This window comes from Planococcus citri, chromosome 4 (genome assembly GCF_950023065.1).
Source record: "Planococcus citri chromosome 4, ihPlaCitr1.1, whole genome shotgun sequence".
NCBI classification, from domain to species: Eukaryota; Metazoa; Arthropoda; class Insecta; order Hemiptera; family Pseudococcidae; genus Planococcus; species Planococcus citri.
The window spans coordinates 18,377,020-18,403,246 of record NC_088680.1 but is presented as its reverse complement, the minus strand read 5'-3'; the positions used below and the strand labels follow the sequence as shown (position 1 = coordinate 18,403,246).

The 26,227-nt window shown below is 34.1% G+C and overlaps 2 protein-coding genes across 2 annotated transcripts; both read right to left on the bottom strand.

Annotated features, from left to right (window-relative positions):
- Positions 1 to 12,260: 12,260 nt before the first annotated feature.
- LOC135843940 (fork head domain-containing protein FD4-like) lies at positions 12,261 to 14,308 on the bottom strand. The gene has a single exon (XM_065362009.1). It carries the CDS (start codon positions 14,019 to 14,021, stop codon positions 13,284 to 13,286), a length of 738 nt encoding a protein of 245 aa, XP_065218081.1. The 5' UTR covers positions 14,022 to 14,308; the 3' UTR covers positions 12,261 to 13,283.
- A 10,085-nt stretch (positions 14,309 to 24,393) lies between these two features.
- On the bottom strand, positions 24,394 to 25,940 carry LOC135845073 (uncharacterized). Its single transcript, XM_065363539.1, has 7 exons — positions 25,795 to 25,940; positions 25,631 to 25,714; positions 25,489 to 25,530; positions 25,250 to 25,396; positions 25,001 to 25,153; positions 24,753 to 24,902; positions 24,394 to 24,675 (listed from the first exon to the last, which is right to left on the bottom strand). Exons 1-7 carry the CDS (start codon positions 25,870 to 25,872, stop codon positions 24,589 to 24,591), a joined length of 741 nt encoding a protein of 246 aa, XP_065219611.1. The 5' UTR covers positions 25,873 to 25,940; the 3' UTR covers positions 24,394 to 24,588.
- Between the last annotated feature and the right edge of the window lie 287 nt (positions 25,941 to 26,227).

Below are 26,227 nucleotides of genomic sequence, written 5' to 3'. Positions count from 1 at the left end.
TCTCTAGGGATCTCATGATCACTGAATGAAAATTCAAGTCATCAAGGGATTATTTTTTTGTTTGATATTTTTGGAATATTTAAGTGTGGCTTTCAAACGTTTTTGTCAGACAGGAAAATTATTTTAGGGGACAAAGGAAAACCTCCACTAGACCCGAGGGAGATACATACATGTCTTGGTTGAATTCATTTTTTTTCTTTACAACTTATGACAGTTTTGATTACCTAGTTTTTCAGTCTTCAGGAAACTTAATATTTTTGAAGAGTTTCTAGTTTTCTAAACTAGTTTAAGTACATGATTAATTGAGAACTTTGACCTTTGGTGTAGTTTTCCCGATTTTTAATCAATTTTTAAACAATTGTTGGTACTTGAGATTTCTTGGATTTTGACGTAATTTTTCAGTTTTGAATGATGAATTTCAATTTTTATAAACAACAGTACCTACTGAGCGATTAATTTATGTATCTCAGAATTCGAGTGTTTTCATTCGCAATTTTTACAATAAGTTTTTCACATTTTAGGGCATATACCTAATTATTGAAGTTCACTTCGCAATACTTTTTGACTCATTTTGTAATTTTTGTTCAATTTTTATTTGCTAACTATGCTCCAATTCTTTACTTTTGGGACATCTCCCAAAAATAAAACTAAAGAAAAAACAAATTTTTGGAGGGGGAGGGGAGGGATTAAGTGTGTGAAAATTTGTTTCAGCATGATAAAACTGGTGTGATAAAAAATTGCGGATAATTTATTCATTTCACATTTCTATGAGATTATAGAGAAATTGATGCAACCCCTCAGCACCTCCCTATCCATCCACTTTTGAAAAAAAAAGTTCCCAATAATGCGAGATCACCGAGTTCGAACATCCAATCCATCCTTATATTATTTTTTCAGAATGAACCCCTCAGACTACCTCTACCTCCATGCCAATTTGCTCATGCACCTTTTTCTTGACGTTAGACAGGAGGTTTTGAATCTTCTAGATTTTAGGTACCTATATAGCGAATTGAGGTTCGAAAACTCACCAAATGAAAATCACAATGTCAATCACATCATATTTCTATCATTTTTGAGATTTTTTTAAAAGGGATGTGGAAGAGGGGAGGGGCACTGAAAAACCACATCTAAAATATTGGTAGATAACGCATCATAAAAATGTCTACAAATGACATTTGTATCATAGGTATTTTGAATTTTATGATCGTTTGATCGTATTCATTATTCAGAGGCGAAGACATTGAGGGGCGGGGTCACAGAAGTTGTATGGGGAAAAGTCAGTATTTGAACTTTGTACTACCAAATTAATAACAATTAAAGTAAATATGCAACTTCACTTGCATTAAAAAAAAAATTCAATCAAAATTAGACACTTTTGGACTTTTTTCCCCTCCCCCTCCCTTCCATCTGCACTTGGGTTTCTATTTTGAAAATTGTTTCGTTGAAAATAAATTTTAAATGTAGATAATAGTTTTCAAATTTTGTAGTCATCATGAAAAGTTGAGCTTTTGAAATTTTTATTTTGATTCTGAATTATTTGTTATCCATTCTTTTTGAAATCCTGTTGAAAAATTCGCTCTGAGTTCAACCAGCCTTTAGATGGGTATAAACCTTCAAAAGTCGAAAGTTTTACTGGAATATTGCAAATGGGTGAAAATTACGAGCTCCCCCTCCCCCTCCGTGTACATCTGAAGGGTTTGGTGAGAGGCATGATGAAGCGATGTGTCATTTGAGAGGGATGGAGGAAGGGATGGAGGGGAGGTGATACTGAAATTAGTTCAACTTTTCTCGCTAAATTTTTTCAATATTTTACTTCAGACCCACCCCCCTCCTCCTCGTCGCAATCAAGATTTTTCTAACCAATTGACCAGTTGTGGTTTGAACCATTTTTTTAAAAGGGAAGTTGGAAATAAAAATGTCGAATAAAAAATTTGTTTGAATTTTTTTATCGGTTGGATTATGTTTTTGGAATTTCTCGAGTTTATTTGTTTATTTTTCCATTCTAACGTAAGAAAAATGTTTGAAAGGCGAAAGATTTTGAAGAATTTATAATTATTCAAGGAGTAAAAAAGAATGGATTTTGGTAATTTTTTGATTTTCCTAAATCACGCAACTTCTCCCGATTTTCCCGAAAATAAGGGAAGTCCGAGAGTGTCATGAGATCCCCCCCCCCCCCCAGTATGGCACGCCTCTGGTCTGAGTGGAAAGAATGGAGATTTTTAGTAGACCTTGAAGGGAAATCGTGAGAAAAATTTTGAATAACAGGGTAATTTGACTTCATTTTTGATTCGAGTTCCTGAAATACTTATTTCGATATTTTGTGCCAATTGTTGTAAGTTGAACTGTCATAAATTTATTCTATGTTCAAATTTGATCGACTTTCAGCTGTAGGTATTTTTGATAAAATTCGTAAAGAAACGCCCAGTGGCGGACTGGGTCGATTCGGGGCCCCTGGCGGATACACCGAATGGGGCCCCCAACCTTTGCCCCCTTAACAGTGGCGTAGCCAGGATTTTCTCAAGTAGGGGGCAAAACCAGATTTTTAGGCATGCAAAATCGAAATTAGGAGTCATTTTCTGGAAACCTGTCGTAATGTGTGGTGATTTTAAGAAAACGAAGGCAAACTTACTGCTCGAGCGAAGCGAGAGCGAAAATTTTTAGAAAAAATGGGTCCAAACAACAAAAACAATGTCTATTTTTGCATGTTTTATTTCAAATTTTCGCTCGCAAGGGGGGCAATGGCCCCCTTCACCCCCTTGGCTACGCCGCTGCCCCTTAAGAATCTTTCTCGTTCTGTTTTTTTTTTCATGGTTTGGATATTTGAATGCAAGCTATGCGATTGATTTTTGCTTTTGTCTTTTAATTCAATATTATAGCACAAAAGAGCAGATTTTTTGAGGGAGGGCGGACGAAAAATTTTCCATAAGAAAAAAATACCAATTTTACCAAATAAAATGACGAGTTTTTACAGTACTTTGTCAATTGATGTAATATAATTTGCATTTGGGCTTATGGAAAATTCTTTTTTCCCTTTTGAAATTTTATGGAAGTTTCAAAAATGGATTTTTTTTTGGTTTAGAGAAGAAATAGAAATTGACACGAGCAAAGCGAGGGCAAAATCTTTTAAAAATTTGTATTTCGAGAGGTAAAAAAACGATGTTTTGAAACATTTCTTCACTTTTTCAGCTCAAAATTTTAGAATTTGAATGACTGTTTTTTAAAAATTTCAAATTTGAAAATGAAAAGCAAACATGCCCAGAGCGGAGTGAGAACAACGTTTTTTGAGGGGAAAAGTGTGTGTTTTTTTTTTGGTTAAAACATATTTCTTGAGAATGAATACCTATGTAGATTTTTAATTTTTATTAAAGCTCGATCTCAGTTTGAAAAAAAAACACAGAGGCCCAAGTGAAGTGAGGGCAGAAAATTTCAAAAATTTGTATTTTGAGAGGTAAAAAAAAAGGTTTTTTGTGGTGACTGATGAGTTTATTTTGTTGACCACACAATTTTAGAATTTGAATGTACTAATAATTGAAGATTTAGATTAAAAAAAGAAAAAGAAAAGAAAACTGGCCCGAGCGAAGCGAGGGCGAAAGCTTTTCAAAAATTGTTGTTAGAGAAAGTGAAAATATCTTTTTTTTGTTTGTTTAAACATGGTACTGGGGGCCCCTTGGTGTCTCGGGGCCCCTGGCGATCGCCAGGTAACATCATAGGCCAGTCCGCCACTGGAAACGCCCAAACTCCTGGTCTTTCTGCTTCAAATATCAGTTTCTCATCGCTCACAGCAGATTCACTTGGAGCTTCTTCATCCTCCAGACCTGCATGTGATTACTTACTTACATCGCGAATAAATAACACAACGCGAATTGAAATACAGAAGTACACCAAATACCAACACGAAGAGCAGCAACAGCATCGACAATGGCATCACCATGATTCGTGAATCTCTCTCTATAAGACGTAGACTTTATGGTTCACACACAAACGTTGTTTGTTTTTCAAACGAAGCAAAGAAAATGGCGAACGTGTGTCAACGGCCTGTAACATAGTAAATCGCATTAGTAACAGATAAGTAATGCTATCAATGAAGCCTTGAAAAACACTACATCACTATCATTGTAGAGTGTAAAAAAAGAAAAAAACCTCGCAAGAAGTACATAGTCCAATGTCCATAGACGAGGAGTACAAAAAAAACGCAATATCGATATCGTGCTGATGACTATTCACTAGTATAGGACAACAGAGACCTCGAAGAGAGAGACGTAAGAACTAGTGAGACGGACATTGTAGATTTTACAGAAGTTTTTCTCACAGAGCAGACCGTGGCAGTGACACATTGATGGGCCCAGAAGAGTAAAGAAGGCAGATTGCGGAATACAAGAAGGAACTGCGGACCATTGGTATATTTATTTCGTTTCGCCGGATCCGCTATGGCTATAGAACCTGCAGAGCTCTTGCATAGGCCTATACCTACAAAAATACCCGAGCATAATGTAATTATTCAAACACTTTCATGGTCGAATTATTCTTTCTTTTTGGCCGCCACCATCACCGGTGATCGGTATCGATGTTTACCAGCAATTATTAATCGTCGTACCTACTCGTAGAGACCAAATATCGTCGTCTTGGTGTCTTGGTGTTGATCGAAATGAAACGATTTTACCACGACGATGGCATGGCAGTATTGCGGTTTTTTCAACTTCCGTCCCAGCAACGATCCGCCGGTGTTGTCGACGATACGAGAGTCGAGAACCAACAATAATAAATTTATAAACATTATAAATATCTAATTGTCAAGCTTGGTTGGTAATTAGTTTGTAGAGTCGTAACCTCTTCTTCTGCTGTGGATGATAGATAACGGGCTTCGGTGTGATTTTCCTTTTGCCATACCGCACACGTACCTACGTATTCGCCAGTTCCGTAGCTGTGGGTATCTTTGATAAAGATTATGATGAAATTCACCCAGGCGGGAGATCTGCTCGGGCTCGATGGTATACTACTATGCAGTTATAGCTTATAGTTGTACATATTATGAAATACTCATAAACGTCGTCGTCTCGATGTACTCGTAGGATTATTTGTACTCGATTAGAGACGATTTTAATTATTCAATGCGGTGTTGCACAAGTCTTATAGATCGATACGCCGAAGCTCTTTGTTATGGCTGCTACTCCTGAAAAAAAAATCGTACCTATAGTTTTGTAATACTGTGGATTGTGTAAAAATAAAAAAAAATTATCGAGATGATATACGGGCGTCATGTTTGAAGTGTGTTATGTACGTTCGTCTTCCATTCCATCGCATCGCGCCATCCATCTCTATCCATCGTTTACCTTATTCTCATTTTGATGGAAATTATAGTTGATTTGGAAGCTCGAGGCAGGGTGTTTATGTGTAATCAAAACACCTTTGCTGGTGTGATCTTATATGTATAAGCTTTTATCAACATAACGTTGTCTTATACCTACACACACCCTAAACCTATAATAATCATTATTTATTTTGTTATCACGAATCTAATTTTCGTCTTATGTTTTTTTTTTTGCAGGTGTTAAAAGGATGGACGTTAAGTTTCGATCGTGGTGTTGGTTGGGATGTGCTGATGAGTGCTGACTGCAGACCACTCGCTCAGATACTCGATGCAAGCTGGTAATTGTATTATCTTCGTGTTGTTTTTTTTTTGGATGTAGGTTTATAAGAGGGGTTGCTCGAGTTGAGATTTGCTGGAGTCGAAAATCGAATTGGTGAAACGTGAAAAACCCCTTGAGAGGAAATTGTTTTCAATTAGGTAGGTACTCGAATTCATTGGATGAATTTTGGTGAATTTTCATAAATTTAAAACGACTTTAGTAGTCGTTGCAATGCTGTCATTTTTTTTTATTTTTTTTTTTTATTTTGAAGTTTATAACGTGGTTATTCTCTGACACCCAATTGAATTTTTGTGCATTTATGGCAGAATTCGAAGCTGAGGCGAAATGAGTAAAATCGAGTTTATTTAAGATTTTTGATTCATTTTTAGGATTCCAATCACATAGAGGCCTTTGCAAAATTAATTGTGATAAGGATTCGAATTATTTTTCAAATATTTGTTCATTGATTCCAATGTTGTCAGTTTAAAACAGTAGCTACCTATGTTTAAAACGTTCAAAACAGTGTTTTAAACATCGAGAAAAAAACAGACAGCGTTTAAAACAAAATTCTGTTTAAAATGGTTTTTTTTCTTTTAAACAAAACTCCAATTTCCAAAAAAAAACCGTTTTTCCCTTCAATTTCTCGTTGAAAAAGTAGTGAAATTGAAGGAACTGAATTTTTAGATTTTCATTCTTCTTCCCATACTTTTTTAAAAGGCAAATTTTGTGTTTTGATTTCAATTTTTCAATATTTCTTGAGCCTTATAGCTATTTTATGACGTCACATCTTAAAAGTTGATGACTGGATAACGTATATTTGAAAAACTGAATCCAAGCCAAATGAATTTGTGTTGGAAACGTGTTTAAAACACGTTTAAAACACATGAGAATCCAGCATAGCAGTTTAAAACTCTGTTTTAAACCAAAAAAAAACGTTTGTTTTGTCTTTTAGTTTTAAAACAGTTTTTTTCAACATTGATTGATTCATGATTTGATGAACGAAAGTGGGAGGGGGGGGGGGTTTATGAACCTGAAGAACAGTGATTGCAAAACTATTGTACTTCAGTTTTCAGTTTTATTTTTGGTTTCAGTTTATTCATTTCAGTTTCAGTTTGCCATCCTGGCTGAAAAAACTTTCTCCTAAATTGTGACAAATAACTGTTCTGCTTAAAGCAATACCTAATTTTCAACGTGTCTTTTGTTGTTGTGGTTTTTTTTTAATACATACTATTAGCATAAGATAATTTTTATTAAAAATTGAAAAAAAACGCAATATTGTGATTTTAATTGTCATATCCTCAAAAAATACTTTTCAACAGCAGAATTTTTTTTTTGTTTTTTCTTTACTGTAAGTAAGTTGTAGTATGATTGTTGTTTTTTTTTTGTCAAAAATTACTTTTTTCTCAGTGATGAAAAACTGAAACTGAAATGAAGAAACCTGTAACTGAAACTGAAAAAAGCAGAACTGAAATTTAAGTAGTTCATTTTTTCTCAAAATTTCCAAAATATTACGAATTAGATGGAAACATAAGCAAAACTAAACCTGAAACTGAAATGGGCAAAACTGATTTTTGATGGTTCATTATTCCAATTTTTTAAAATACATAGTCTATTACGAATTTATGGTGAAAAAGCAGGGATGGAAGAACAAGGAATTTTGTTCTTCGGTCTTTTGTTCCTTGGCACTTTTTTCCCAAGTTTTAATCCAAAATATCCCAAAATGATTGAAAAAAATTAAAACCAATTTTTTGCACATTGGCCAAATTTTGGCACTTTTTCTCAAGTTTTGACCCATAATATCCCAAAATGATCGAAAAAAAAAAAAAAAAACTAATTCTTTAAAGACAAATAAAAATTTTCGTTCTTTGTTCTCAATGTTCTTAACTGGGATTTTTCCAAGTGTTCGTTCGTTCTTTCAAAAATTAGTTGTTCTTTCGTTCTTCATTCCTGCTCGTTCTTCCATCTCTGGGAAAAAGTGGAACTAAAATTGAAATGAAACTAAAACTAAAACTGAAACTGAAAACTGAAAACTGAAATTGAAATGCAAAAAGTTTCGCCATCACTGCTGTTTATTTTTTTTTTAAATTAGGACCTAACCTTACATTACTTATTTGGTCGAAGAATGGCCTTTTTTGGTTAAAAATCGCCCTATTCAGTAAAAAAAATGTTCTGAACTAAACTAGATGGAGCCTTTGTTGATCAAAGAATGACTTTGTTCGTTCAAAAAAACCTCTTTCATCTAAAATGATCCGCTTGATAAAATTTTTAGCCAAGAAAAGATTTTTTGATCATAGTTTGTTTTTTTGGTCAAAAATGAATGACGTTTTTGTTCGTCATTGTATAATGAGCATTGAGTATTTGCTAAAAAATTACTTTGTTGGTCAAAAAATGATTTTTTTTTTGAAATGATCGGGTTGGTAAAATCGTTTGTCAAGAATAGATTTTTCGGTGAAAAGTTGCTTTTTTGATCAAAAATTAGATACCTTTTTGGGGCCAAAAATGAAATCACTCTATTTGGTCAAAAATGACTTTTTTTAAAATATAAAATGATCTTTTTTGTGAAGTTTTTGATAAAGATTAGATTTTTTGGTCAGAAGTTTTTTTTTTTTTTTTTCCAGATTGATTGACCTTTTTTCGGTTACAAATGTTTTCATGTGTAGTTATAGGTCAAAAATTGCCTTTTTTTTGGTCGAAAATGAAACTTTGTTAATCAAAGAATGATTTTTTTTGGTTAAAAATTATTACTGTATGGTAAAAAAAATGATTTTTTTTTTTGTCAAAATTCAGTTTGATGACATTTTTTGAACAAGAATATATTTTTTGGTCAATATTTACGTTTTTGGTTTGAAGTGAGAGCACGACCTTTTTTTGATCAAAAATGAATGACTCTTTTCTTCAGTCAATTGTGACATTATTTTTCCAAAATATTAGTTTTTGAAAGTGAAAATAACTTTTTAAAATATAGAATAACTTTCTTTTTTTTTCCAAATAAAAAACTTTTTTTTAAAATGAAAAGTGGTCTTTTTCTAGTAATAAATGTTTTTCGGTCAATAATGACTTTGTTTAGTCACTAAAAAATGCATAGACTTCATCGCATTGTTTTTTTTTTCATTTTAAATGCTCCAATAAAAATATTAAACATTTCTTGCAAAAATTAATACATCTTATTTATCTTGAAAGATGTTGATCGGGGTACTTTTGTACCTTTTCATCCAAGTGTAGGTACCTATTCGGTTACGTTTGATATAATATTTCTTTTCAAAATATAATTCTCTCCCATAACCAGCACTTGTGTTAGTTGTGTTGTACTTACTGTTGCTTAATTTATATCTATTCGATCAATTATGTTAACAGAAATGGAAGCTCGAAGATTCGCACGGTTACGGTAACGGAATAATGAACTATTACGACCATCATCATCATCGGTACGTTACCATGTTGAGTCGAGAACAACAATATGGCTATTTCTCGGAAATCACAATTCACAATATCGAACCGCATTATTACCTAATGTAATGTAGGTACAATTGACAGCTTTGTTGCCCTGTACAAATACCAACTGGGTATATTTCATATCGAACGACATTATTATACTTCTGCTACAGTTTTTACCTCCATATGTCCTGTCCCTATCTAGTTATAGGTGGACGCCTACCTACCTATGCGTGGAAACATCTCAAAGTCTACAACTTGCAAGTACCTATCTGGCGTGGATATATCTTACTGAGTAAAAATAGAACCTTGAGATGATAGTCGAACTTCAAAGTCGCAGCAACTGGTCTAGATAACGATTCAAGTACGTGTATGTTTAATATAAATAACAATGTAACAAGTACCTATTCGTCGTACTCGCCTACCTCATGGCTCATAGTCTCTAATTACCTAATTATAAAAGCTTTTAGGATAAGTACGCCTTGAAATATACGTAGTTTTCACGCAAGGCACCTTATAGAGAGCACTAGGAACTTTCGATATTATATACTCGATGGTATACCTAGTTAGCTGCTAGGCATCTGATAGGGCGCCAGAGGCTATCGTATCGTCGAAATTTTAGGTAATTAAATGTGCCAAAACGACATTAAATTTTATTACTTTACTCCTGAGCTGCTGTAACGTTACAGTTTACTCTCACATACCTACATATACTATAGAGTTGGGTATCCATATACAAGCTGTAGTCATTTGTTTTAGGTATATTTATATGTATAATGAAGCTTAATTAATTTCTACTTCTGCTATAGGTATATAGTATAGCATATAGCCTCTCATGTGAGTCGTGATGTGATGAAAGGCACGAAAACGATGATGATAGTATCGCGTAATATGTAACCTAGTCTGTAATTAAGTAGCGTATAGTGTTTAACGTACAAAGGTATGCCTTTGAAATCGGGTTCCGTTATATGAAGAATGGTTTAAAAAAAAGCTAGTCTTGTGATCACACGCAAGTCTTCCCTCTCGGCACCTTTTCTATGTATACTTACTCTCGACTCTCTTATGTACAAATCGTATTGTCGAAAAGCATCGCATCAAACATGCAACAAAACAATGCCAACCAAATATAACTTATACGAATACGTATGGTAATTTGAACCTTCATTAGGTATTTTCGTGTAGGTAATGCTTAATTTAAACGTGCTAGCTTTCGGTAGTAGAATAAGTAATAAAATGTCAAGAAAGAAGTAGCCAGAGTTTTTTATGCTATTGCAGGGTGTTGATTAGTGTAATGTTCGGGTTCAACCTTGTGATTGGTTTTGGAGGTTTTATGGTGAAGTTGAAGGAAATATTGGCAGTGATTTTTCTTTCGGTGAGAAATGAGGAACGAGGAAGGGTTTGTTCGAGTGTTTATTTATATTTACTGTTTCAGAGATGAATAAAACAAACTGTGATGATAGGTATGTGTTTGTAAATTCAAGATACCTTAATCTAGTACCTAATAAGATTAGAGCTTTGTTCTTTTCGCATTTATTTTTTACACTAGTGTAGCTTGGTGTATTACACTGGAGTAGGTGGTGTACTCCACTCATGCACCACTCACACCAGTGTATGTGGTGGTGTAACATTTATTTGGTGATGTTTTTTTCATCCCATTTTTGTTATCATCATCACTTCCGATAGTTTGTAAGAATGAAATGAGCTTTTTTACAATTTCACTCTCCATTTACAACTTTTCTTCAATAAATTAATTCACATTTGAACGCAAACGCAAACAATTATCATCAACAATCAATTAAATTTCAGTGTGCATGGTGTACACCATCTACTCCTCCTCCAGAGCAGGAGTAGATGGTGTATGCACCAACTACACCAATGCATTACACCAGTGTACACCCGACTGAATAGAACACAAACTTGCCTGCACTAGTGTAAAAAAAAAATGAAAAGAACAAAAATCCTACACTTTCTACACCAGTGTACACTAGTGCAGTAAATTTGTGCGAAAAGAACAAAGCTTAGATTGTTTACAGTTCATTGTTGGTGATACCAGTAACTAGATACTTTGTGTGATCGATATTTTATTTTACTATTTATTATTCAAGATTAGGTTTAGGAAACCGGAATTAGGAGCTTTGTATCTATAATCGAGTTGATTGAGTACCTAATGGGATCATTTTTTCATCTTCGGTGTTCGTGTTTTGGTTGAATTTTGGTTCGGATTTGGATTTTGGAGATGAGATGAATAATCAATTAATCATTCGAAAGATTGCTAGAAAACTAAATAAGTACCTAACTAAATAAGCTCTTCTGAGTGTTGAATTGGCTCTTGATTTGATCAAAATTTTGAAAAATAATTTAAATAAAATGAAAAATCAATGAGATCAATCAATTTTGATATCAATCACTGTTACCCTTCCAGCGGAACACGAATTGTGATGACAAAATTTTCCATATGTCGAATATATAAGATTTTTCTTTGCAATTTCAATTTCTATTTCCTAATTAAACTATTGGGTAATTTAATCGATGAAAATTCATATTTACTCGCAATCAAAGTAATTAATTTCATCAATCCGAACGTCAAACAGTTGCCAATTTCGAACTCACGAAACCGGTAACACTGCTTTTATGACTCAAATCAAATGTTTTCAAACACTTGCATGAAAATGTGTTCGGTTTCTTCGGTAATTAGCGATTAATTAATAATTATTCGCGTATTCGAGTGTTTTTCGAGAATAATTTTTCGTAATTCTAATCAATAAAGACTATAGCTTCGTATTTTCTTCGGTAATCAAACGTTAGAGTCCGGTTTAATCGCGAATTAGGCGCGATCGTTGATGCAGATTTATTCGCCAATCGTCCGTAGACGCAGTGGAATCGCTCAGGTGGGTAATTTGATGGTAGAATTACAGTTTTTCAAGTCGAAAGAATGGAAAACAGACTTAAATTAGACATGAAATAGGAGTAGTACCGCTGCAGTAACCGAATTCGTCACACATTTTCGCTTCATTAGACTCGCCGCCGGAACGATGGCAACAGCTTCGGTAGCTACAGAGCTACCTGCGTTGATTCGTCAATAGAGCTGATTTGTTTGATGAAATAGTTCAAAGGTTGTGTAAAATATACTCTTCGAATACGAATACGAACACGAATGTCAGCCTGAGCCTCCATTGTATTGTAAAAAAAATAAGACAGCGATTTAAAATCGATTTTTTATTTTAGGAACATGAAAAACAATATAGTCTCTACAACGTTATAAAGCATTCAACTGTGTTTTTTTGTACGTTTTTTCGTATTTTTTATCTTAAATAAGTAAACAACAACTAAACATTATACACAATTGTACACATGATACGAAATTTATAATAACCTAGAAAATATTAATATGACATAGAAAACGCTTTTTGTTTTGTTTTAGGTAATTTCATCGTCATCTTGATGAAGAGTTTACCGAGATGTTATGAGTTCGAAAGACTGTACCTAATTCGCTCGAATTTTTGAAAGTTACCAAGCGAAATATATTTACAGGTAGGCTAATCATATGCAAAGTACCGGTTAACGTGTTCGATGAATTTTCGAGGAATTTAAATGCTTCTGTTCGTTAACATGGTACCGGAGATTTGAGATTTATAATTAATTAATAAGAGATCTAATTTTTCTGAGGTTTATTGCAACATTGCCCATTGCATTACTAATGATAAATATGGTATGTGCAGCGAAGGAAGTTGAACGATGGATTTATTTGGAATCATCAACGCTAAACGAATTGATCGAACGAAGATAACAAAATTTCGAGTAGCTAATCAAAATCTTCGGTGAATAACCTGGTAGGTTTTTTTCACATCTTGCTATTTGTTCGAATTTATGAACCATTCGAAACAATCATGATAATTTTTGCAAATATTAATCCTTGAATGAAATTTACCGAATTCAAAACATTTTTAGTACCTCGAAGACGAAGCTCCCGAACACTTCCTTCGCTCGCACATACTCATGGAATTTTACACGAGTAAATAAAAATTCTTACTTATATAAACTTTGACAATTACTAACAAAAACTTTCAACCGTTTTAGTCGAAAGCACATGTAAGTAAAGTATACATATACGACGAGATTCTACGCTTAATCATATCACAAGGATTGATTTTTTGTTTGTTTCCTTAAAGAATAATAAATAAATATCACGGATACACTTATCGCTTACCGAAGAAGACGAGGTCATCAAGCCGCCCTCAACTCTTGCCCAAATCTATACAAATTGGGCGGATGATGAAAGTACGGATTCGGTGGTAACATGACCAAAGGCTGATGAACCGGTGCGATAAAACAGGAACCTGAGATGGCCGGAATCGCCAACTGCGGATAAGTCGGACTAGGAGACGATGGTTTTTCTTTTTTAGCCGGACTATCCGGCGAAATGAGACTCTCGATGTCGAACGATCTCTTAGGCCTAGTCTCGACAATAATTTTGGTCACTTCGGGAGGACTCGGAGCCGGAGCAGGTTCGACGATCGGCGGACTCGGCGTTAATGGTGGAGCTGTACCCGGTGCCGGAGCGAATAGGAAACGATTCATGTTAGCTAACGCGATCAACTCGTTTTCCAGTCGATCTTTATCGGATTTCATCAACTTGAAACGTTTTCGGCGTCTGAGCAGAGAGCCATTTTCGAACATGTCTAAAGCTGCCGGATGTAAAGCCCAGTAAGCGCCTTTGCCGGGTCTGTCTGGACGGCGAGGTATTTTAACGAAGCAGTCGTTGAACGAGAGATTATGCCTGAGTGAATTCTGCCAGCGTTGGGTGTTACGACGATAATACGGGAATCTGTCGCTGATGAATTTATAGATATCCGATAGTGGTAACATTTTCTCCGGTGAACTCCAGATCGCCATAGCTGTCAACGAGATATACGAATAAGGTGGCTTTTGATCGTCGTACGATTCTCTACAAGGTCTCGGCATCTTTACTATATTATACGAATATCATTACTTCGAACCGCGAAACTCAAAAAAATGCACAATTCGAGGAAAAGAGTTTTTATAAAACACGAAACGAAAATCAATCAATGTTCATAATATAAGTAGGTGAGAAAAATAAAACATCACACGAGGTTTAAAAGAATACCAAACAAATGCAACCATTAACGTGGATATACGAGCAAGAACTAGATACGGGTGATGGTAAAAACTCGCCTCTCGAATCTCCGGTCTTCTGTATCATCGTGGAAGCCACTTGGCGGTGGTGGTTCATTCATTGGTCGTATACTAAGCGCCAATGCGAGATAATGGGCGGAGTTGTAGCGCTCTTCGTGACCGTTTTTCAAGCGAATTCATTGGTATACGAGTATTGAAATTTTGATCCCGAACACGCAGCTACGCGAAGGCAGGCCACGATAAATGACCGACAAATTAACTCTAATGTACCATTATTATTAAAAGCTTCTATTTGCACACGCAAGCTAACATATACCTACGTTCGAAATTTAGCGTTAATACGATTAGATGTATCAATTTTAGACTGCGAATTGGTGCAATTTTTTAAAAATGTGTAGGCCTATTGGAAATTATTACGTTATGTTACCTATACCTAGGTGAAGGACATTCGATTGCCGATTTATCGGTTAATGGTAGAGATATCTATACAGAATGAGGTAGTTGAACCGGAGAGAATTTAATTGCGATGAATATTGATTGATACGTGATGAGATGGAGGAGTGTTTTTGGCTATAATATCACGTTTTCATAAAATTGACGGCAACTTGCAATATTTTACTCGATAAATCAGATCTATTTTAGCTCCTTACATTTCAAGTATTTATTTGAGTTGAGTTTGAGTAGGTGCCGAAGAATTAATGTAGAAATTATTGTTTTGTTTCAGAGGATGGTGTTGAATTCTTGCTGCTGGATTTGTAATTTATTCGAAAAATTGTGCCTGAGGTGAGTGTTATAGATTTGACAATCAATTTCAAATGCCATCGTTCTCATCTATTTAGCCTATATGTTGATCAGTTGTTGGTGACAAATATTCAGAAATATCGAATGATTTTTCATCTTGATATCCTGACTTTTTTGGATGTCGGAGGAGTAAGGAAGTGGTGGGGTGGGAGGGAGGGTGAAAACGTTGATTTGTTAGGTCTGTTCCAAATTTATGATGATAATAAATTGACGGAATTCTAGCTGTAAGGATTTTTTTTCTCGACTTGAGCAATATTGAGTGAAATAGACCTAATATGTATTTTAGAAATACTTCTGAGAATTGAGTAGGTAGGTATTATTAAAATATTTCATATTTTTTAGAGATAGGTACCTACCCAATATTACATAACTTGATCGTTTTTCTCTGTAAAAATGTGAAGAGTTCCCGTCATAAATTTCACCTTTTTCTTTACATTTCTCCAATTTTAAAGGGAACTCGGTATTCTAGCAGTTTGTGACTCTCCCCCCCCCCCTTGATCCCCTATCTAAATTGTATTAAAGATACTCTACTTCTTACGATTCTTCAAATTGTCGTCACAAAATGAAATGAAATTGACATATTGTTGCTTCAGAAAAGTAAGGAAAATGCAAAGCCCCTTTTAGAAATGTTCATGAGTTGAAAGTTGTATTTTTTCGTGAGAAGGAGGAGCTCAACTTTTAAAAAGCTCTTGGAGCTAGACCGATTTGAATAGGTACCTGATGAGAAAATACTTGAATTCATTTGGGAGGGGGGCGAGGAGGGGAGACGACACTATTGAGTATGGTTTTTGGGATAGGATTTTGGAATTCTGAAAAGAGACGCTTGTCCCCTCTTCATTTTTGTGCCAAATTGAAAAGTGAATGGATCGTGTGATGTTATATAGATTGTTATAAATGCATATGTCTTAGATAATGCTAAATTCGAATATCAAATTTTTTTGAATATGATCAGTACAAGCTTTCCTAACAAGTAAGACACCCCGCCCCTTCTAGAATGATTCAAAAAATGCAAAAAAATTATGTGACGAATCGTTTGTTTTTGTTTAGATAGCTTAGACTTCGAATATTGGCTCGTTTTTTTGAAAGAATCGTCTCCGGTATCGTCCAGCTAACCCCCCCCCCTCCCCTCCTAATTGATTTTTCAAATTAGTGAACTTTTTTTTTGAGGGAACATTGTTTTTGTTCTTGAAGTTTATACTAGTTTGAAAGGCATTCAAGTTGAATGAAATTTTATTTCGACCATTATGAAAGAATTTTTTCCTCAAAACTGTGAACAGGGTGTCCTCCTTTCTGGAAAACTTGGAAAACCGAGAAAAGTCAGAAAATTACATTCTTCTGAAAAAGTACTGAAAATGTCAGAGAAATTCAAAATTTTCCATTTACAATTGGAAATTTTTTAAAAATCAACTGTAAGTACGTATGTAATGTATATCTGGTTAGGTAATTCTGTAAAACTTCGAATTTTCTTCCATAGTGTTACCACCGACTGACAAAAATACAAAACTATGAAAAAAAGTACAAAATTTGAAAATACCGAAAAACCACAAAAATCCTTCAAAATTCACCAAGATTTGTACGAAGTTTTGAAAGTAATGACATTTTCTTTTATGTATGAAAAAAAATTGAAATTTGAATAAACTGAAGAAAATCAGATTTTGTGACCTTTACAAATTCAAAATTTTCAGAAGTTTTGCGCCCTCACTTCACGTGGGCAGCAACATATTTTCTTCTACTTTTCAAATTCAATTTTCAAAGATTGAAACTCGAAAAAAAATGACTAAAAGAGTGCAAAAAAAAGTAGGTATAAAATTTTGTTTTTCAGACCCAATAAACAGTAGACCCTTGTTCTTTATTTTTTGTAAAAAAAAAAAACAATCAAATTTCCCTTGATTTGATTTGTGATTTTTGCCATCTGTTCTTTCACATACGCAATGAGATGAGAATACGAGCCCTCCCCTCCTCTAGAGGTTCGTATATTGATTGATGATAATTGCCTGTAGTCGTCGAGTCGCAGCTTCCAACATTTAAAAAAATTGACCCCCCCTCCCCCCACCTTAGCTAACTATTCGAGTGTAGTTGATATTATTTTGAAGGGTGTGGAAAATAGGAAAAATTTACCTGAAAACCCAGAAAAAATGAGAGAAAATGATTTCTTTGAAAATAGTGGACATCCGGTGAATTCGTTAATTCGTTGGAGACTCCAGGACGGCTCAAACCTGTCGCCCCCCCCCCTCTTTTCTAATCAGTTCAGAATATCAGTAATACATACATACAAATAATACCCATGTAAATTCAAACAATATCAGATTTCCGAATTTCCAATATTACTGATTCAAATTTGCCCGAGATGGAAAAATTTAATTCATTCTTGAAATCTAAAATTTTGCATCGTGATTTTCATCACAACCAAAATTTTTACAAAGCATTAAGTAGGTATTTGCAAAAAAAAAAAAAAAATTCAAAATGTGTTTGAAATTTACATTTTCAGAAACGTGAACAAAAATCATGAACTAACTCCAAATGAGAAGAGGATCAGCCACTTTCAAAACCAATTTCTCTTGATTTTTTTTTTTTTTTTTTTGGTAAAAAGTTTTCTCTGTTCTATACTTTAAGTAAAAACTATAGTAGATACCAATTAGGTACCTATTATTCTACTTTTTCATCGAAATTTTGTTGAACACTTTTTCAAATTCTTCTACCCTCCTCGCCACTTCTGCCCCCCGAAAAAATGTTTTGAAAAAATTAATAACATAATTTTATATCGTTGAGATGCATTCAGTCAAGATTTTAAAAGAAGTCTGGTGAACGATTTGTTGGAGGTGGAGAGGTGTAATTTTTATTTTGCCCAAGAACGTGAGAATGCTGAATCTATACCTACTCCTGAGCAGGGCTTTTTTTGTATTTCCTTTCTAAAGGGGACGCTAAATTTGAAGTTGCAGGTACCTAATTTTCATTACTCTCTCCCCTCTCCCCCTCCCGGCCACTGTACATATGTTGAGAAAAAAAAATCGAAGTACATACTTACCTAAATTATTTTTTTATTGTTTAAACAAATATTTTTGGAAATTAGGTACCTACCTATTACATATTAAAAAAGTAACTTTTGTTTTAATTTAAGTACAAGCTACTTGAATGTTGAATTTTATTCCAAATTTTTATCAAATTTTCATTGTAATTCTGATCTCGTTTTCGCACTTCGCTATTCTGATAATTCAACATTTTTTGAAAAAGTTACCAAGATTTATTTATTTTTTCATTTTTTCAAATTCTTTTATTTTTTAGTTTTTATGGCAAGTTTTCGATATTTTTGAACTTTCCTTTGGGGCTTCCCCACATAAAAAAGCCCTGTCTCTGAGGATGGTAAATCATTTCTTTCATGTAAGTTCCTACCTAATTGGTGAAATTCCTACCATATTATTATTGAACAAACTTGAATTAATAAGTATTTTCTCAACCAATAAGTAAGTATATTTTCTAAGCATCGCGACTTCTCGAGCGATTTCCTGTCATCAATGAAATCAACGACTAGGTGAAGGTCATCAAAATTGAACTTTTTCTCAAAATATACTGTATGTGATAAACGGAGAGATGTTCACATTGTTCGTTCACTGCTCTATCCAGATTGATACGTATACACGTTCGTGGCAGGACTAATAATTAATAGGTTGGTTTCACCATCGCCTATATGACGAATTCTTCGTCCCATAGGTACGTGCACCTAAATGCACAATTCATCGACGAGATTTTCATCTCCAGATCTTCAGATAAAAGTACTTTCAATGAATGGCCGACTCTCTTCGGCTCGTTTGAGTCGAAAATTTATGAATGAAACTTGAAAATAACGTAGAGATATATCGATGTGGCTTGGACTTCGCATACTCGTATAATATGTTGCCTAAAGATGCGTTTATATGTACTGTGACGGGAAATATGAATTTTCAAAAAAAAAAAAAAAAAAAATACCATACGTAATATAATAATCGTGAGATTTTAATCTAATGTCTGTTTATAAGTCTTCGCACCATAATCAACTCATCCTGCCTCGAGTTCAAAGTTTGGTTAATATGGAATCGAAAAGACTTGATAGGCGGTAGATGTACATTATTTAATGTACACTGGTGTGAAATGAATTGCCTATGTTGAAGTATTCGAGGCGTTTGTTGAGAGTTCGTTCGTTGCGTTGGATTTGACGTTAACGTACATTTCGAAGAAGATGTCTATGCTGCCTTTCTGAATTCTTGAAGGCGAAAGCGAAATCAGATTCGTAAATCGAAATTTTGAGAAGAATATTGATCTTTGTGAAATGTGAGTTATGGACGGTTCTGAGACGTTCGTGTGAGAAATTTCAACTTGACCTGGGACAGTTCAGATGATATTTTCTCAGCTCAAGAGAATCAAACTGATGGAATGAAACGAAACGGAACCGTCATGAAAAAAATAATGAATATGATACAGAATTGAAGGGAAGCAACGGGTAACAACTGAAGAAATGCAGAAATGAAAATATGTAATCAAAATAATAAAGGATGCGAAGAAACCGAAAAATACACCCAGACGAGTTTGAAAAAACAAAAGCATAAAAGTCTCTGCATTTACGAATGAAATGAAAATTGAAAGACGATGAACTAAGATTATCAGCAATGCATCTACGAATATTTTCGGGTGAAATTGGATTCTAAGACTGGCAGTTGAAATCCAGTTTATAAATTTTGAAACTTTTTCAACTTAATAATAAGGGGGAGCCGGGGAGGGGGAATGAGAGAAAGTCTTCTGAAAAATATCGAAGTACATTCCTCTTGTACCCACCAAACACAACTTAACTTATACTGTTGAAACCAACCCTGCTGGAAATCGCACTTGCAGTGTACTGATCCCCTGCGGGCACTTTCAAACCCCTTTTGATTAATTCGCCACTGTTTCGGAAGAAGCTTCTATACTCCTCTAGCAGCAGCTAACCCACTATACACGAACGTGTGCATCGTATACTTGTTCCCATTCATCATTTTAAACTACCTCCTGTACTTACTTTGCCCATCCTGCGATAATACGTGTGTATGTTCAATGCTCATGTACGAGTATTACATTCTGTGTACCTAGACCTACAAGACGCGACGTCCGTCCAAAATATATAATCACGCGTTGCATATAATTACACGAGTCACTCGGAATTAAAAAATTGCACTAAATCAATTACACTTCTCATAATATATAAAACGATAAGTAACAGGTTATTTTTCCTCTTTGTCCCACCAATGTACCTGATGTAACGATAACTCGACAACGTATGTGTACGTGTACGAAATTCAATCATCAGCATATGTTTTCCTCTTTACTGATCGTGGACTAGAAAACGGTTAACTCTACTGACTAAATTTGCAGCTCATCGACAATAAATATACGTAAACAGATAGCTCATTTGCTCGCATTATTATTACTATTATAAACTCGTCGATATTATCGGATCAGGTATACGAGTATAAGCGTTTGAAAAATTGCACAGTCGACTCGATTCGATCTAAATTACCGCGGAAAGTTGTTGGTATTGTTTTTTTTAGCGCGAGCATTAAACGTAATTACTAATTACCTAAATGATACCCTAAAGCTATACCCTATGTGGCTACTTGTATTTGTCAGGATCGAGTTTTATAAAATATTATACCTAGTAAGTGAAACTGAAAATTTATATTTTTATCGTAAATTTCACTATGTTCGAGTTAAAATTTTGTAGCTGGAGAGTAGGCTTATTCCAGCTGTGAGTGTACACCTTGCTTGATTCATTTGTGTGAGTGTGGTGGGACGATCATTCAATATTATCTTCGATTGGCCATCTCTTAATGACCGATGACAATTGTAGATGAAAAAAATTTCAATTAATACACCGCTTTGTGCTCTGGACTTGATGATCTTATACGGTTGTCGCGACCAGGACCATTCACATTCACGGGATGCTGTAAATGTGCCAGAGCACGAGCCTATAATTCTGATGGCGTTTTAATTAATTATCTTTCGTGATCATTGTCGAAGATCGAAGAAGAAAGAAACCGCATCTTGATAATTAATTGTGTTTTTTTTATTATTCTTTCTTATATTTTTTTTCGTACTTGATAATTGTCGAAGGAACGAATCTGCGTAACGGATTCGTGCCGAGCATTTGAGTACCATGATGCAGCTTGTGTCGTCACGTATTTGTAGGTATTTTGTTGTGACGAAATTTTACTCGAAAAATGAATAATCAAATAATTTGGAGCATTTGCGGGTTTTTTGTATGTAGTTTAGGTGGCGGCGAAGTGTTACTTCGATGTGTTGATAATTAGGTATTGATTAGTTTTCTTATTAAGGTGAGATGCGACGTTTAAATAGAACACCCTGTACAAGGTTGCCCGCGTGTCATGTGAAATTTAAAAAAAAACAACTCGCGTATTATACTCATTAATACGAACAAGAAAAGCTATCTGGTACATGATTGGACTGAAAACTCTTCAGTACAAAGTTATTATAGAGCCCCTAAAGGTGCCGAATAATCGATTTTCAAAATACGATCGAGTTGATAAAAATCATCCAAATGAGTCAGCGGGGACGGTGTAGCCAGGATTTTCTCAAGGAGGTGGCAAAACCAGATTTTTAGGCTTGAAATCAGAGGTAATTTTCGGAAAACCTTTCATGATGTGTGATTTGAAAAAAATGAGTCAAAAAACATGAAAAAACGTCCATTTTTGCATGATTTATTCAAAATTTTCGCTCACAAGTGGGAGGCAATGGACCCCTTCACCCCCTCCCCTGGCGACGCCACTGAAATGAGCGAGTTGTTTGATATTTCGATGTTTTTTTTTCAACTCCTTAATATTATCATTATTTGAAAAAAATGATGATTATATCCTTAAAATGTGACGATTAATTCAATTTATTTTTTTAAATTTTTAATTTTCTTGTGTTGATTTTGCATCGCAAATTTTTTAGCGATTTTAGTGAATTTTTTTCTGCAGTGATTCCGAATGAATTTTCTGGCGATTTTATAAGCCATTTACCCCATTACAGCTTATGTACAGAAAATAATTTTTTTGAGGGAGGGGAGAATTTTGATGATCATTTTCAAAAGTGAAAAAATTTTTGTGGTGATTTCAAGTGTTTTTTCTCATTACATAGTTTAAAATCTTTTTTTTTTGCAAAAAAATGAATGTTGCTTTCAAAATGAGTTTTTGGTGTTGAATTTTGTGATTTTTTTGTGGCAATTTAGATAGATACTCGTAGTTAAATTTTATTGTGATTTTGAAGAATATTAAATTTTGTTGTGGATTTTTATAGCTAATTTGGAATCTTTTTAAGATTTCAAATGAGTTTTTTTGTAGTGATTTCTGATGGATTTTTAGGTACCTATTTTGTATATTATTTTTAAAATAAAGTTCCCAATGGCAGGGTATCTTACAGGTAGCGAAAGTACAGGGTGGCCAGAAATATCGTGAACCCCAAAGAATGTTTTTTTAATTAAAAATATAGGTTGGCAACTTGAAAAAGATGCATATGATTGGTGGAATGTTATCACCTCAGTTCAACAACCAATCATGCGACATCATTATTATTTTTTTTTTTTAGTTTGATTGACATTAAATAATACTTTAGACACACATTTTTTCCCAATATTTCAATTTTTTGAAAATTTTTCCATGAAAAATTCAACTTTTATAGTTTTTTTACGTGGGGGGGGGGGTTGAGTGGAGAGCTTGTTGAAAAAAGGTAGTAAAAAAATACTGAAAAAGTAGTATGTACTTAATTTTTTTCAAAAAAAATCCGTTAGATACCATGGATGTTGATTTTGAAATAATTAAATTCAACATTTTTTTTTGCGAATTCGAATAAATTTTTTTGAGGGTTAGTTATTTGAGCTACGCACACTGTTACAGCAGCAAATAGCTGTCTTGTTTTATTTCACATGACATGTGGGCCCCCCTGTATATTGGATACTTTTTACCTCAATTACAATAAAGCTGCAGATGTTGCCTATCTGGAGAATTAGAAGGCAAACCTCCTTTGAAAAAATAACTATGTAGTTGAAAAGAATTTTCGAGCTTTAGAATAGGTTAAAGAACTGTATTAATTTTTTTTTTTTTTAATGACAAAATTTAACCCAAAAATTTAACCTACATCATCCCCATTTTCAATAAATATTGCGAAAACTATCATTTTTTGCCAATAATTCGATACTTAATTATCAGAAAGTGCTGCTTTTTGCTGAAATCGGAAGTTTTGCTTTTTGCTAAAATTTTTAAGAATTCTCGCTTTTTCAAAAATTTACTCACAAGAAAAACATTCGTTATTTTGCGAAGAATTCCACAAATTGTCGAAAAGTCATCATCTAATAAGTGCAAAAAAGTTTCATTGAAAAAATCAACTGCGACGAAAATGTAATTTCTTTGGCAAAAATTTCCAAAACTTGTCGTTTTTTGCTTAAATGGTCAACCTTTTATTTTTTGGAAAAATTCTCCGTTTTTAGAAAAATTGCTAAAGATTTTCACTTTTTTCCCAAAAATTATCCAAAAGCCTCGCTTTTGAGCCATAAATTTCCTAGAAGTCGAAAGCCTTGCTTTTTGCCAAAAATTGTAAAAAATACCTCACTTTTTTCAAAATTTTTCGAAAAGTCTGATTTTTTTGCTAAAAATTGCCAGAAGCCCGCCCTTTTGTTAAAATTGAAGTCTTGCAAGTCTTGCTTTATCTGACCAAAAATCAACTTTTTTGCCAGAAATTGCACAAGGTCTCATTTCGTTACCAATAATTGCCAAAGTCTCGCTTTTGTGTCACAAAGTTTTAAAAAATTCAATTTTTTTAGTCATAAAATTCTGTAACATAATTATAGAAATGTTTGCTGTTAAAAAAAAAAAAAAAAAGAATGTGTTTTGGGTAGACTTTTGTTTTTAAAATTTTATTCAACAGTTTTTTCTCTTGTTTCAGAAAGTCTTTCCCATTCCAAAGTTGAAGGAGGGAGATGGGACGTAGGAAGTAATTTTTGCTTTACTTAAATCGTTTTTTGGGACAGAGGAAGAGACGTTATGGGGCCAAATTTTTGAAGTGATGGAAATTTGCCTAATAGGTACAGCAAACGACTTCAATTTATTTTTATGGAGAAGACAAACTAGGCATAGGGAAATGACAGTTTGAATACGTGTAGTTTGAATGCCTTTATTTTGAAAATCAGTGTTTCAGTTATTTTTGCACATTTTGTCATCGTGTTTATTTCTTTGACTTTGAAGGTACAAGAATTAGGTATTTTGACTTTGTACAGGTTCACAGGAAGAGAGGAGGGGGAGTTATATGCCCCAAACTCAAAAGGTTTGAAAACCAGGCAGTGCAAATTCACTTACTTGAAAAGAAAAATTGTGTACTTGATTCATTTTCGAACGGGTCAAGTTTGAATGATGCAAAAAATTTTTGCAATTGCGACAGAATCGTTCAATTCAAGAATCAGGCAAAACTTTGATGTGTTGGTAATTTATTTCTTATTCGTTCACAATTACATGATAATATCATCTTAGAGCTAGGTAATAGTAAAAGGCATAACAGCGAGTCAATTTTTGGTCACATTTTAGGCAGGACAGAAGTCACATTTCAATTGAGCAGTTTTTAATTGACCGCAAAGAAACCCTTTGAAATTACTGGTAACTTCAGTACTCTGCGAAGAGAAAAGCGAACGAATGAATTCAAATCATTATGCTCCGACCTCAAACAAAATTGGCAAATGAAACTTACCGCATCCCCCGATGGAGGTGGTGGGCTTTGATTTCCAGTTGGGTGAATGATGCGATAGAACCCGTCACAAAGGCCAGCTCCTGCTTTTCCATCATCGTCTTCGGCACAAGTCTTCAAATCATCGTAATTCATGCCATACTTAGTCGCACACTTTGTCATTATTAGAATAAAAATTGATCAGTTGTAGGTAATTTAGAAGATCACCTAGATGTTTTTGGTTACGAGAAAGACGTAAGGTATGTACTTACATCTTCGTTATTTTTCCCTTCATTGAAGAAACATATTAAGAACGATCCCAGTTTCACCTGATCTGATGCGTACAGCGTTGCAGCGCAGGCGTGAAATTTATCGAATTTGCATTGTAGATTGCCTTGTGGACAATTTAGTTTTCCATCCTGTATCTGTGATGAAAAATTCAGTAGAAATAACTCGTCTTTAGTTTGCTCAGTATACTGACTTGAGATAATTTATTATAGGTAGGTAGTAGGTCTACGTACCTTAGATAGTGTACAGGGTCTCATATTCCAATTGATGACGTCACACTTATTAAATCCTGCGAATATTTCAGATTTAAATTGTTCTTTAAAAAATGTTTCTGCAGATTTGATTTCCGTATCGTATAGAATTACCACGGTCATTTTTTTCTGCGTTTTTTTCGAAAAGGAATTAAGAACCGGTTTATTTGTACTTATCATATCGATGAAGTTGGCCTAAGATTTCTCCAAAATTAACTTACATCATCTGGAGGATTATAGTCCAGTTTAATGATTAATTCTCCCTAAAAAAAAAATAACGAGAAAAAAATCAAAATAATTTACATAATTATATTTAAGTAAGTATAGTTCCTGCAATATTTTTTTTTTTTTTGCTCAACTTACTCCCTGTAGACAGCTTTCATATTGCACCAAGTTGGGTTTCTGTGGATCAAAAGTGAACGATGCAGAAGCACTCGCGTCGTTGGCCTGAATAAGCGAATGAAAATAATAAAAAATTCAAAAAATAATTGAATCTTAATTAGTGTACATGAAATCTGGCGTCTTACTTCGACAAAGTCTAATCGTTTGACCAATACAGAAACGGTGTAAAGAACACAAACAATTGTAAAAATTTGATTGGCCATTTTAATCACTGGGTACCTCAAGTAGGTAACTTACCCACGATTATAGGTACTACTTTTCATGAAACAGTAATGCGGGTAAAATAATACTAACCTACAGAGTTGATATCCATTATTATATATTATGATTTTGAAAACATGTTAAAGTCAATTATTGATGCGTAATTGCTTTTAATGACAGTAGGTCGTGTACTTTGAAAAAAAAATGGTTTTATTTTTTTCCTATTTAATTCGCATTTTAATGGGTTTCCTTTCATTCGGGCGTTCGTTTAATTGTTTTGCTGTCGATTGTGAAACGGATGAATAAATCTAACGTCGAATTAGGTATCGAAAAATATAACAATTCGGTTACTCGAAT